The sequence below is a fragment of the Rattus rattus genome, chromosome 8, assembly GCF_011064425.1.
Source record: "Rattus rattus isolate New Zealand chromosome 8, Rrattus_CSIRO_v1, whole genome shotgun sequence".
In the NCBI taxonomy this organism is placed as follows: Eukaryota; Metazoa; Chordata; class Mammalia; order Rodentia; family Muridae; genus Rattus; species Rattus rattus.
Genome location: NC_046161.1, coordinates 67,818,004 through 67,831,665, shown reverse-complemented (window position 1 = coordinate 67,831,665; position 13,662 = coordinate 67,818,004). Strand labels below are relative to the sequence as shown.

General features: G+C 42.3%; 1 protein-coding gene across 1 annotated transcript in view; it reads left to right on the top strand.

The window, feature by feature from the left end:
* Unc13c (unc-13 homolog C) overlaps nucleotides 1-13,662 on the top strand; it is a 443,880-nt gene that overhangs the window by 426,309 nt on the left and 3,909 nt on the right. The window contains exons 30-31 of the mRNA XM_032910033.1: nucleotides 11,993-12,085; nucleotides 13,211-13,370. Of these exons, the coding sequence (XP_032765924.1) occupies nucleotides 11,993-12,085; nucleotides 13,211-13,370 (253 nt within the window). The remainder of the gene's footprint in view (nucleotides 1-11,992; nucleotides 12,086-13,210; nucleotides 13,371-13,662) is intronic.

Genomic DNA, 13,662 nt, shown 5'->3' with positions numbered 1-13,662 from the left:
TGGGTAGAGAGGCCGTGGGCTCGACTGGGAAGGTTTTTGTTTGCGTGTTCTCATTTTCCACAATACTCACCAAATGGTAGGTTTTATATAACGATAAGATGAAGAAAATCACATTTGTTTCCCCTGTCCGGTCTATGCCATTATACATTCCAAATTGCATGCTCTTGTTTCATACAGCGCGTAATGATCAATCAATAAAGGAGACGGCTAAAAGAATGATGGGAAAGAAACGGGGTTTCTTGGTGTGCGCACTTGAGCTTCTCCACTTCAGCTGCAGAGTGGACTCATCATCTCTCTCCTCTATTTCTCTTTCTGCCAAATCTGCTTCGTTCTGTTCTTTGCTTTTCTTTTCTCTAATGCTCTGTCCTTGCCAAACTCTTGTTGGATTAGCTCAGCTTCAGATAAAGGTCAGAGCACACACAGCAGAGTTGATCCGTGGATATCCACTTCCCACAGAACAGCTTACGCCCAAGAGGGGCCACAGCATCCCGATTCACTCTTTCTACAACAGCTTCTCATTTTCTGGCTTTCTGTTTTTCTTCATCAAAGTCCTGAGAATGAAGAGAACTCTATTGTACACCTGGACCACGGTGCCCGCTGCAGTCCTCTTTGGACTTGTTAGCATCATCGTGCACAGAAAGGCTAGTTTCTTTTTGATGCTGTTAAGTGGCTTTTGACAGCTAGGACTTGAGCACTCAGCCAGATGAGCATTTTGGGTTGATGACAGGATGGAAGTCGGTTCTATCTTCTGCCTTCACTGGGTACCTATTATCAGATCACAGTGGACACCGCTTCATCCACCCATCGCTGCGTGCCACCCGCAATTTTCCTGCGACACTGTTCAATTGCTTGCTCCGGTGCTGCAGTCAGCAGTTTGAACACTCGATGTATGCTTGGCAGGATGAGGGGCATCCCGATCAAAGTGGCAGAGCCACGTAAGGGAAGCCTGTGTCCTCACAGATGGAGAGCACAGGGTTCTCTGACATCGTGTACTCCTCATCTGCTTGGCTGTTTGTACTGTCACTCTGACGTTTTACGTTTCTTTATCGCTTATCACTCGGGTACAGATTCTCTTCACTCTTTTCTTCACATGGATTCACCATCATCAATAAGAACTGTGACATGTTCACTGCTTCATTCTTTATGCACGGGTTGTCTAATTTTTAACCCTTATCAAAATGTTACTTGCACATGTTTGTGCATTGGTGCAAGCATATCTGTAAGACAAAATTCATAGGAAAGAAATTCCTACTCCAATAGAGGTAATAGTTTAAATTTTTAAAAAATTATTATCACTTTTATTTATTTTTTTACAGTCCAGCCATTGTCCTCCTCCTGGTCTCCCTCCCCACAGTTCTTCATCCCATTCCTCCCCCCTCCTGTCTCCAAGACAATGTTTCCCCCACATCAGGCTTCTTCACTCTCTGGAGCCTCAAGTTTCTCGAGGGTTAGGCTACTCTATTCCCACTGAGGCCAGACCAGGTAGTGACACACACACACATACACACACACGCACACACACACACACACACACACACACACACACGCACACACACGCACGCACGCACACACGCACACACACTCTTTCACTATGTAAAGAGAGGCAGTTCTGCTTGGTGGCTCAGTATCTCAGAAGTCCTGGTTAGTTGAGATGCCTGGTGCCTGGTCTTCCTATGGGCTCTTCCTACAGGGTTGCCCTCCTCCTCAACTTCTTCCAGCCTTTCCCTAATTCAACCACCGGGGTCTCTGGCTTCTGACCATTAGTTGGGTGGAAGTATCTCCATCTGTCTCAGTCAGCAGGGTTGCCCTCCTCCTCAACTTCTTCCAGCCTTTCCCTAATTCAACCACCGGGGTCTCTGGCTTCTGACCATTAGTTGGGTGGAAGTATCTCCATCTGTCTCAGTCAGCTGCTTGTTGAGCCTCTCGGAGGACAGCCATGCTAGATTCCTGTCATAGCATCAGTAATAGTGTCGAGCCTTGGAGCCTCCCCTTGAGATGGATCCCAAGTTGGGCCTGTCATTGGATTTCCCTTCCCTCAGTCTCGTCTCCATTTTTGACCCTGCAGTTCCCTTAGACAGGAACAATTCTGGATCAGAGTTTTTGACTGTGGGATGGCAACCCCATCCTCACTTATGCCCTGTCTTTCTCCTGGAGGCAGTTCCCTCTCCCCACTGTAGGGCGTTTCATCTAAGCTCCCTCCCTTTGAGTCCTGAGGGTCTCTCACCTCCCAGGTCTCTGATACATTCTAGAGCCCCCCCCCCACTGTTGCATATTTCCATTCATTCTGCTGGCCCTCAGTGCTTCCTTCTGCCCCCACCCCACCCCACAATACCTGATCATGTTCCCCTTTTCCTCTCCCCCTCCTCTCTCTACCCAGATCCCTCCCTCCCTCTACCCTGCATGATTGCTTTCTTCTCCCTGCCAAGTGTGGGATTAAAGCATCTTCACTTGGGCTCTTTGGCTTGTTAACCATTTGAGTTCTGTAGATTGTATCCTAAGTATCCTGTACATTTTTGGCTAATATCCACTTATTAATAAGTACATACCATTGATGTCCTTTTGGGTCTAAGTTGCCTGCAAAATTCATGATATCCTCATTCATAATAGCTGAATAATATTCCATTGTATAAATGAACATCATTTCCTGTATCCATTCCTCTGTGTGGAACATCTGTGTTGTTTCCAGCTTCTGGCTATCACAAATAAGGCTGCTATGGACATATTGAAGCACGTGCCCCTATGGTATAGTGGGGCATCGTTTGGGTACATGCCAAAGAGAGGTAGAGCTGGGTCTTTATTTTATTAATTCTTTGAGAATTTCATACATGTATACAATGTATTTTGATCATATTCAGTTCTCACTCCCCATACTCCTCCCAGATTCACCCTGCACCCCTCCCAAATTTGTCTTCCTTTTTTCATTTTCAATAATCCACCAAGATCAATTTATGATACCTATATATCCAAAGGTCGGGACCATCCGAGGACCATGGTCAACTCGCCAGAGACCACATACTTAAAACGTAGTTTTCCTCCTTCTGAAGCCATGAACTCTCCCCAGCTCCTCAACTAGGTGTAGGAGCTCAGGAGTCCCTTCCCCCACTGCACGCTGAGATGTTTACTGGCTTGTCCTTAGCAGGCCACCACAGCTGCTGTGAGTACAAGAGGGCAGTGGCCCTAGCATGTCCAAAAGACACAGTTTCCATCAGATCATCCCCAGCCTCTGACTCTTACATTATCTCTGCTCTTGACCTCTTCCAAGATGGTCCCTGAGTCTTAGGGGACAGGGTTATATAAATGTTCGCTGTGTAGCTGAGCATTTCACCGGCACTTATTCTCTTCACTTTACTCATTGTGATCCTGGACATTGACCATTATCCAACTGCACAGAGAGCCTTCTTTTATGAGGTTTGAGGTCTATACAAACATGGGGATAGAAATAGAAATTTAGAAAGCAATTTGAGAAAAAAAAAGGTAGCAGTAGGTTCATGAGTTGTTGGCCACATTTACAATACTAAGCATACGCTTCCTCCAGTGGAGCTGGTCATGTGGTTACCCCATGACACTCATGCTACTGTTACCCAGGGGCTATTTTGTCACACCAGCCATTACTATAATAGCTCATTGGGTCCACAGCTGCATGAGATGAAACTACCATGGTAAGAACATCTGTTTATGAAATGCTTTCTGTGTATATTACATAATTTTGTAAATTCTTTACAACTAATAATTTGTTTAATGTCTACATCTAAAGGATGCAGGTCCTATTATTCTTATTCTCCAACTAAGGAAATTGAAGCAAAGAGTGGCTTAGTGGCTTGCCCCAAGTCATCCAGCTAATACATGCTGGGGGTTCAGTGCATGTAGTAGAGAGGGACAGATCTGCATCTCTGTCCTTATAAACAAGGCCTTTCTTTGTAAGATCTCACTTAGACTAAATGGTTTTTTTTTTCATTTAAACTTCACATACTATCAAAACCCCAGGTCAACTTTTTTATCATTTTTTATAGAGAACCTCTATAACTTGAAAACTCTCTTTTCCTTCTTTTATAGTAATTAGTATCTCATTTTCTCCTAGCCAGCATTCAGCAAATACCTATGACCAAAATCTCTGACTTCCTAGACATTCATAATTAATTAAAGGACTGATAGGAGCATTTATGAGCTGCAAAAGAGTAAATCCTAGACTATAAGAATATTCCTCTACCTCCTGCAGCAAGTCCTACAGCTTGCACCACCACAACTGGATGGAACGTTTATCCAGACAACTGCTTTTTATACACTGGAATGCATGACTTTGTGCATATGTGGAACCCTGCCCCAGGAGTATGACATCTCAGGAATGAATCCCTCTGGGTATAGAGGCCAGACATAGACCAGTATTCATTTAATTTATTTTGACAGATTTTCACTGAGATGTATTATTTAACCACTGAGTGATTTACAAAATACTTAACATTAAATCCAAGGGAGCAAACCTTTGAAAGAAACTTAGTATGGAAGAGTTCATCCTTCCTTAGCATCTGTGGTCCTGTTCAACACACACAGCATCCCTTACTTCACCTACCCATCATTCCCATGCTCCTGTTCCACCTACCCATCATGCCTTGCTTCACCTACCCATCATTGCCATGCTCCTGTTCCACCTACCCATCATGCCTTGCTTCACCTACCCATCATTCCCACACTCCTGTTCAACCCACCCACCATCCCTGTCCTTCTAGTCCTGCAGCCTCTTCTTTAGAAAGAGGCACGCAGTGTGTGACTCTCATAAACTGAAGCTGAGCAGGGAAGATATAACCACTAATATTCAACAGACAGTGACAGTACAATATATCCTTATATTTGATGGTCATCACTGGAGCTGGGGACAAGGCTCAGTGGTTAAGAACTCATACTGCTCTTGCAGAAGACCTGAGTGTTAGTACCAGTACTCATGTCAGTCTCAGAACTATCTAGAAGAAGCAAGTACCTTTGGCCTCTACTGGTACCTGTACTCACGTGCACATAGTCTCATAATACACCAGTGGTGGTGGTGGTGGTGGTGATGATGGTGACAATGAGGAGGAGGGAGAGGGAGAGGAGGAGGAGGAGAAGCTTCATGGTCATTGCCATGCTTTGCCATGCTTTGGACTACAGGATGTTGCCAGTCTTGGTTTCTTTCGGTTTAGAAGTCATTTTTCTGGCCCAATACTAAATTATCCCTTAGCTTTTGAAACTTTGAAATTTCATCTGTACATAAATACGTGAGAAGCAACTGACTAAATTTAAAAGTCTAGGATCATAGACTCTTTCATAACAGTAGGCCTTGCTTCATTTCCTTCTTGATTTCTCTTTTGGGAGAAAAAATAACAGCCAATTGGACTCTTTCTTATTTCTTAGAGACTTATAAAAATCTGTAAGACAATTTGTCTTATATCTGTAAAATTTAAACATTTCAACTAGCCAGATATTAGTGTAGTTTGTGCTTCATTAATTTTTCTGAAACAAATTTAATTTTTTTATTCTTAGAATTCAGGACTTCCTCCTGGAGAAAATTGCTTTTATTATGCCTTGATTCTGACTCCACATTTTATTGCAGCTTTAGGAACACCATTTCCAAAGGGAAACTTTCTTCTCTAAGGCTTTCTCCCGAGTTCTGTCTTGTAGTCTGCATTTCAAAATCCCCTTACTACATTTCATGTGTTTGCTCATCCTCAGACATGAGGGCTCAATACATAACTAACCCGGCTCTCCTTACCCACTTCTCAGTTGACTTTCCTTACTGCCAGAACCAGTGATTTGAGGCTAGAGTTGCAAAGCTCTGAGCCCTTCTGTGCTCACCTAGACTTGTCAGTTCCCCCTGCTACTGTATTGACTGAAGTAACTGCCCAGAAGGAGAGAAATCCTAAGGGACTCCTTCAGTGTAAGTCTGCTTTCCTCACCATGCCTGGTGGAAAGGAAACCACAGGAACATTTAGAATAATCCTTAAGCCTCTCACCCCCCACACTCATGTTTGCTAGCCATCATGGTGTGTGTTGAAGCAGACTGTGACTAATTGACTGCATACTAACAGTTCTCAGGCACTAAGCAATGTTGAATGGCCAGGTTTCTGTTATCTCTAACTTCCAAATACAAACAAATAATATTAATTATTGAAAATTCTCTCTGGCCTCTGCCTCCTAAATCTTATTATTATTGTTTTGGGGGTGGGGAGTTTGATTTTTATATTCAAAGTCAATCCTTTTGTTTATATTTTCAAAGGCCTTTTGGAGAGTCGGGCTCTTTGTCTATAGTAAGACTCCTGTAAGAAGACCTACCATTGACTCTACCAGATTTATGTCTAAAACAATAAACTGTACCACATGGTTTCCTGGGGTTCCATAGCATGCTTATAATATAGTGTGCTTATCAATCTTAAAATATTTAAAGGTAGAATAAGGTTTTCAGAGCCGTGTGTGTGTGTGTGTGTGTGTGTGTGCGTGCGTCCATGCTGGCACCTGTGTGTGGGTACCCACAGAATCCAGTACAGAATATCAGATCCCACACAGCTGAAATTACAGTTACTGGCTGCCCAACTGTCACTTCAGTTCCCTTTGTCCATAAGACATTTCCAAATCAATCTTCAGAAGCCTCCATAGGCCTGCCTTCCTTCTTTCCTTCCTTCCTTCCTTCCTTCCTTCCTTCCTTCCTTCCTTCCTCCTGCCTGGCAGGCATGATGAGAGCTACAAAGTAGTGTATATAAGTTTAGTTCCTTCACCAATGATATTCATCTACAAAAATCTAGTAGAGGCCTTTCTGTGATAGCATACTGATGCTATTAACTCCACAACCTGCAGGAACAACCAATGTAAGATAAACTGGGGAGAATTTAATAGAAACTGTATACAAACACATAGGCAGGATGCAATACAACCAGAAAAGACAGCATACTCTTACAATTTCTCTTTGACAAAAGCTGTACAGGAAGTTGAGATCTAGAGAAGAAACTGACACCTAAATTGGGCTGTTTTTATAAAATGCATTATAGAATCCAGCCATCAACGGGGACCCCACAAGACAGAACCTAAAGAAAACACCTGGTACGACCTGTGTTTCTCTTCCTGCCAGGATTCCCCAATAGCCAAACCCATCTAGACTCTGGAGTGTAGGGCAAACAACTAATGCTACACATGGATTATAAGACTCTTGGAGCAAAGAGAAAAGGGTAGATGATAAACTGAGAACCCAGAGGAGAATAATTAATGTCTGCTTTTAACATTATCACATATTGCAGCTGTAGAAGTAAAGCCAATACATCTGGCCAAAGTGATCAATAGGAAGATTAAATGTCTTCTCCATTACATTAGGTTACTATGTCATAGTTATGTTTATAAGTTTGCAAGTCTCAAAAGATTAAGTAAAAATATTCTAATAAAAAAAATCCATTACTAAAATTTACTGGTTCTCCTAGTGCATTTATTATCTGCTTTTAAATGGAGTAAGATAAGATACTAAAGAATGAAGTTTTAATATGTACTATGTATGTGTATATAAAATGTAAAATACAGGGCTGGAGCGGTAGCTCAGTAGCTATAAGGGTATTTACTACTCTTCTAAAGGACCCAGGTTCAGTTCCCAGCACATACATGGCAGTTTTTAACCACCTGTAACTCCATTTCCAGAGGATCTGATGCTCTCTTCTGGATTCTGTGGGCACTGTACCCATGCGGCACATGTTCATACACAGAGGCAAAACAACAATAAATATAAACATATTTATAAATGTAATCACTATCTAAAGACTTGAGTCTTTAAAAGGAAATATCTGTAGTTATGTGTGTATGGGGGAGGGAGGTCAATCCTGCATAGGAAAACTCAAGCACAGAGTAAGAGGTATATCCATCCTGCACAGAAAAACTCTAGCATAAGGTTATTACCGGTTTAAGAATGGTATGGGCTGGAGAGATGGCTCAGCAGTTAAGAGCACCTGACTGCTCTTCCAGAGGTCATGAGTTCAATTCCCAGCAACCACATGGTGGCTCGCAACCACATGGTGGCTCACAACCATCTGTAAAGAGATCCGATGCCCTCTTCTGGTGTGTCTGAAGACAGCTACAGTGTACTTATATATAATAAATGAATAAATCTAAAAAAAAAAAAAGAATCATTTAATAAAAAAAAAAGAATGGTATAAAATTATCTTACCAAGACCTATTCTCAAATCACATGAGCCTAGCTGTGTACCCTGATGCTCCCCAACTGATGTCACAGTCTGCATTCTCATTGTCTACATTGTTGTTACTAATAGAAACCATTCGGGGTGAGGGGGGCTTCCTCCTCCTCCCTTGAAAATGTACTTAGATAGTGATTCCAAGCTCTTCCCATCAATGCCAAAATTAGGCTAAAGAGAGGTTCTAGGTGAACAACAGGCTCCCGTTCATATGCTGATCCTGGTTCTTCACTAGCTAGAAACCTGGAGATCCTCGGAACCTTTTGGCTTCATTTGAAGTGCTAGAAATCCAACTTCTACAAATAAGACTCTGGCTCCCTGAGTCATGAAAAGTCATACATCATGAAAAGGTTACGAAGTGGCATACCACACAGCTCCACTCAGGACAATTATTCTGTGAACAAACTAGTTTGTGCAACAAGCTAGAGGAAGATGCTTCCTGACAGATTATAGAAGCATGGCTTTAAATCCCCGTGGTAACAGTCAGCATTTACTATAAATATTCAACATCTTGGGGTTATTAGCTTGCAAAAAAATTCAGGCTTCATTATGCCCTTTTCCAAACAAAATGTGGGTTTGTTTTTTCTTGCCCCTTTCACCTTCCCTCCCTCCCCTCCCTCCCTCTCCTCTCCCCTTCCTCTGTGACCCCCCACCTCTTTTCTTCTCTCATTTCCCAGGAGATCTCCCCCTACCTCTATACCTCATTCCCATCCTGTGGTCTCTGACCTAGGTTCAGAGTCGATATACAATCTCACATCCCACTCTCTATGTAAATACAAACATTAAACAGGAGAATCCACGTGTGAGACCACTTGGTGGCTCATCTTTAAGACAGGGTCACCTCACTCAGTGCAAACCTTTTAGTTCCACCATTTTCCTACAGATTTCATTCTTCTCAACTTCTGAGTAAAATTCTGCTGTATATTTGTGCCACATTTCCCCTATCCATTCTTCTGTCGACGAGCGTCTATGCCCCATGCCCCGACTATTGTGAATAGGGTGACAATAAACACAGACAAGCGAATCTCTCTGTGGTAGGGTATGAGCTCCTTCAGGTATATGCCCAGGAGAGGTATAGCTGGGTCACGTGGTAGTTCTGGTTTTAATGTTTTAGGAACTTCCTCGGTGGATGCACTTCACTCTCCCACCAGCTGTGGACAAGGGTTCTGTCCCCCACAGCCTCTCCAGCACTTGTCATTTGCCTTCCTGGTCATGATCATCATGAATGGAGTGATATGGAATCATAAAGTAGTTTTTGTTTGTATTTTTCTGAATAGAATACTGAGCATTCTTTTAAAAAAATATTATTGGCCTTTTATGTTCCTTTTGAAAACTAGTAATCTCATTACCCCCTATTCACCGGCAGTTCTGTGGGTTTGTGTTTAGTTATTTTAATTATTTTTATATAGTCTAGATGTCTGAAGTATAGCGAGCCAAGATGGCTTCCCTTACACAGCAACTTTTTAATTTCACATGGTCTTGTATATTGACTCTTAGGACTGTTTCTTGAACAATGGTCCTGATCAGAACATCCTTCCCTGTACCTACAACTTAATTGTAACTTTCTACATTTTCCTCTGGAAAGCTCAGGAAATCAGGATTCCTGAACCAAATCTCAGTATGTGCCCTTGATACCCTTTCTCAAAGATCATACGTGCATAGCTGTGTGAATTTATTTCTGGACTACCTTATTCCACTAGTTTACCTGTTTTTCCTATTACTACCACACTTCGTTTAATTCTAACACACAGCGTAGTTTGAACTGTTATAGAATCTCCTGAAATATGCTTTCTACCTGGGATTGTTTTGGCTCTATGTGGTCTCTCATGCTTCCATTTTTTTTTTTTAAGAATTATCTTTTAGCTATGTAAAGAATGCATTGGATTTTATTCTTTGACACAGGGTTTGATTGCATAGCCCTGGCTGTACTGGAACGATCCTCAAACTCAGTGAGGCCCACCTGCCTCTGCCTTTCAAGGGCTGGGATTAAAAGCATATGCCACCATATCTGCTGTCATTGAAATTCTAATGGCAGTTTCACTAAGTCTGTTGGTGACTTTTTGGTAGCGTGGCCATTCTTCACAGTGTTAATTCTACTCACCCAGGAACTAGGAGCCTCTACATCATCCGGTGTCCCCTTTAACTTCTTGTCAGGGCCCTGAAGTTGTCACCTTATAAATCTTTCTTCTATGGTGGAGTTTATTCCTGGGACCTTTACTGGGAGAAGGGGAATGATGAGATGGCTTTCCTCATTTCTCAGGGGGCCCATTATTGGTATGTGTGAAAGATACTCAGCTTCGAATGTTGATTTTGCATCTTGCCACTTTACTGAAAATGGTTGTTAAATCTAAGCATTTTCTGGTGGAGCTGTAGGGTCTCTTAAGTAGAATCGTGTCACATATCAATAGGGATGATTTCACTTAAAACATCTCAGCGATTCATTTTCAAGAGAGATTCCTTGAATAGTTAATTCGTAGTTTGCATTATGAGGTTCCAGGCCACATAACAGTTGGTAGCAGCTTCGTATACGGTGTAGTAGGAAGCCAATGTCACAGTCTTTTAAAGTGGAAAGGGTACATGGTAAAAAATTAATAGTGTATATGCTTCAAATTGGTGTTTATAAATGATATATTAATAAGTGTGGGTATAGGAAGTGGTTGGCATTCTCTTCAATTTACAAGTCAGAAAACTGTGGTTGAACAACACAATCGATTCTGTGGGTCTCAGATGCTTAAGATGGCAGCAATGGCTTGAATTCACTTATCTCACCCTAAACAACAACAAGCATTCTTCTAGGTCCATTCAGCCCTTGACTCACTGTGACCATGGACTTGCCTACCTTGTAGATGATGTAGATATGTACACTCTAAGCACACATATAGTAGCTCTTGTCCTGTGCTGAGCTTTATGGGGTGAGGGGGTGGATCTTGGCATTCAGAGTCACTTTGTATTAGTTCCCCTGGTCTGCTGTGTCACTGGGTAGAAATTTCCTTACAAGAGAATACAAAATAACAACGCAACCAGGAGAAGTGGTGCTGGCTCTGGTCTGCTTTTCTCTAGATATCCAGATGCTGTTGCACCCTGGGCTGAACTGGAAGGCACAAAGCTAGCCTGGGCAGGCCAGTGGGTTAGACAGGATCTCAGTCATCATGAGTCTCAGAAACAGCCTTCTCCAGACATGATTTTCAGTAGGAAAACTCTCTTTATTGGGGTGGGGGGTTACAAGGACTATAAAAGTAAGGGTTTTCAGGGTGGGTTATTGACTAGGGCTGAGGGGCTGGGAATGCTTCATTTGCATGAAGAGGAATTCCAGGTGCTTGCTAGATCCATTCTTCTAGGGAGAAAGGAAGCTTAACCTGTAATCTGACCAGCAGGCTTTGTGATTATCTCAAGGGTGGTGGAGGACAGACAGGCCCAAAGCAGGGAGGAAGCAGTCCTACTCCTGCTGGTCTCAGGGTGAGATTTTGACCTCACTCTTGCTCTAGACTGGGACATGCTCCCACCCCTCACCCCCCACAGCCAGTTGCATGGCTTTCTGGCCCCGCAAGGGGAACTGAACATTTTCACGGTGGTAGGAACTGGGCAACTGAAGAATTTCCACAGAGTGTATAGCATTTAGTATTTGCACTAACTGGGCTAAGGACAGCTCTACTCAACTCGAACTGTAAACTCTGTGAGCACTAATCAGTGTCCAACATGAGATATTAATAGAATAACCATCTCATCCCTAGGCAAAGAAAATAGATGCCCACAGATGTGTAGTCTGAACATTCAAGCCAGTACGTTTCTTCTGTTTGCAGGTCGTTCCTCCAAAGATGCTGTAGGCCAGATCTCTGTCCATGTGGATGTCACCACCACCCCAGGGACTGGAGAGCATAAAGTCACTGTAAAAGGTACACCTGGGGTTCAGATAGAGCACCTAACATCCACAGAAATCATACGAACGCTATCAGTTCTCTCACATACATTTTTTTAAATGTACACTACTCCAGGACACAAAATGCCTTCAGAGAAACAAATTCTTAAGCTAAAAACATGTAAAGACTTGATGCACTGGTAACTAAATTTCAAAAGTGGATTTGTTTTATTGTTAAGAAAATATAGGTCAGCTCGAGAAATTATATTTAACTATATTCACAGAATCTGCTTATTTTATGGGACTTCTAGTTTTCCTCCTTAATAAATGGCTCAATGCTATAAAAACCAATGGGCACTGCTTTCCAACTGAAGGGTTTCATTAATATCTCACGACTTCGCTGAGCATGCCATATTCTGTTTTTATTGTGGCCTTGGTCATTTCCAGTATCCAATGTGGTCTCCCAATGTTTTAATTGCACTGCGTTCTGAAACTGCCATGGATTAGAAAAGACTACATGAAAAATATGTGAGGAAAACAAGGAGCACTTGTGCCGATATAAGATCTGGTGTCAGTATTTTTCAGAGTCTTTTAAACATATGCACATATCAAGCCCAAGAATTTAGTCTTCAGCAGTAGAAATTTTGAGATACTTTTCTGCTGATCGCCACGACCAAGCAGGGGGATGTAAGCATATTTATTCAGAATCGTTTATGAGTCCTAAAATAGAAAATGGCCACAGCATTTGGTATGTGATGGAATTCACAGCTGGGAAAGAAGTAACAAACTAAATGACTTGAAGTTTTGTAAATAATACTGGCTATAAAAGTATTTCTAATATATTATGATCTGATTTTTTTGCATGGATATTGAATTTATGTGCACTAACATAGAATTCCATTTAATCTATTTTCTAAATATTTCGAGGTTGTGCTTCCCTTATGTCTAACATGAAAAATTCTCAGGATGCGCTTACCTTTCTGTCTCCGTACCATTTATTCGAATGACAGCTCTCCCAGGCATCCAATGTCTCAGCTGTTGGCATGATTCCCTGTTGGTACGGTCAGGGCACATGTGCACTCCAAGGCCAAGTTCCCCACCAGGAGGCAGAAGCTCTCATTTCAACACACTCGTTTGCTAAAACTCTGGTCCTGCTTTTCAGTGATTGCGATCAATGACCTAAACTGGCAGACCACCGCCATGTTCCGCCCCTTTGTGGAAGTGTGCATGCTGGGACCCAGCCTGGGGGACAAGAAGAGAAAACAAGGGACAAAGACAAAAAGCAACACGTGGTCACCAAAGTACAATGAAACCTTCCAGTTGTAAGTCAAACAAAATATCGCTAGTTCACTTAACTGGATGCTAGTGGTTTTGCAGCTAAAGCCCAGTCAGGGTGGAAAGTAAAACCCACCTGTCTTCTCCTATTCTTCACAAACAACTCAAGCTGGGCTTTGATCCCTTACCACAGCAGCTGTGCGTATCAGACAGTGTTATGGATACTGAGCACTGGACTCAGTCACTGGCTTTTGCTATCACAAAAATGTCTTCCTACAGTTGTTTGTCATGGTCAAGTGAAAGGATACCATGTATAAAGAAACAGGATATAATAGGAAA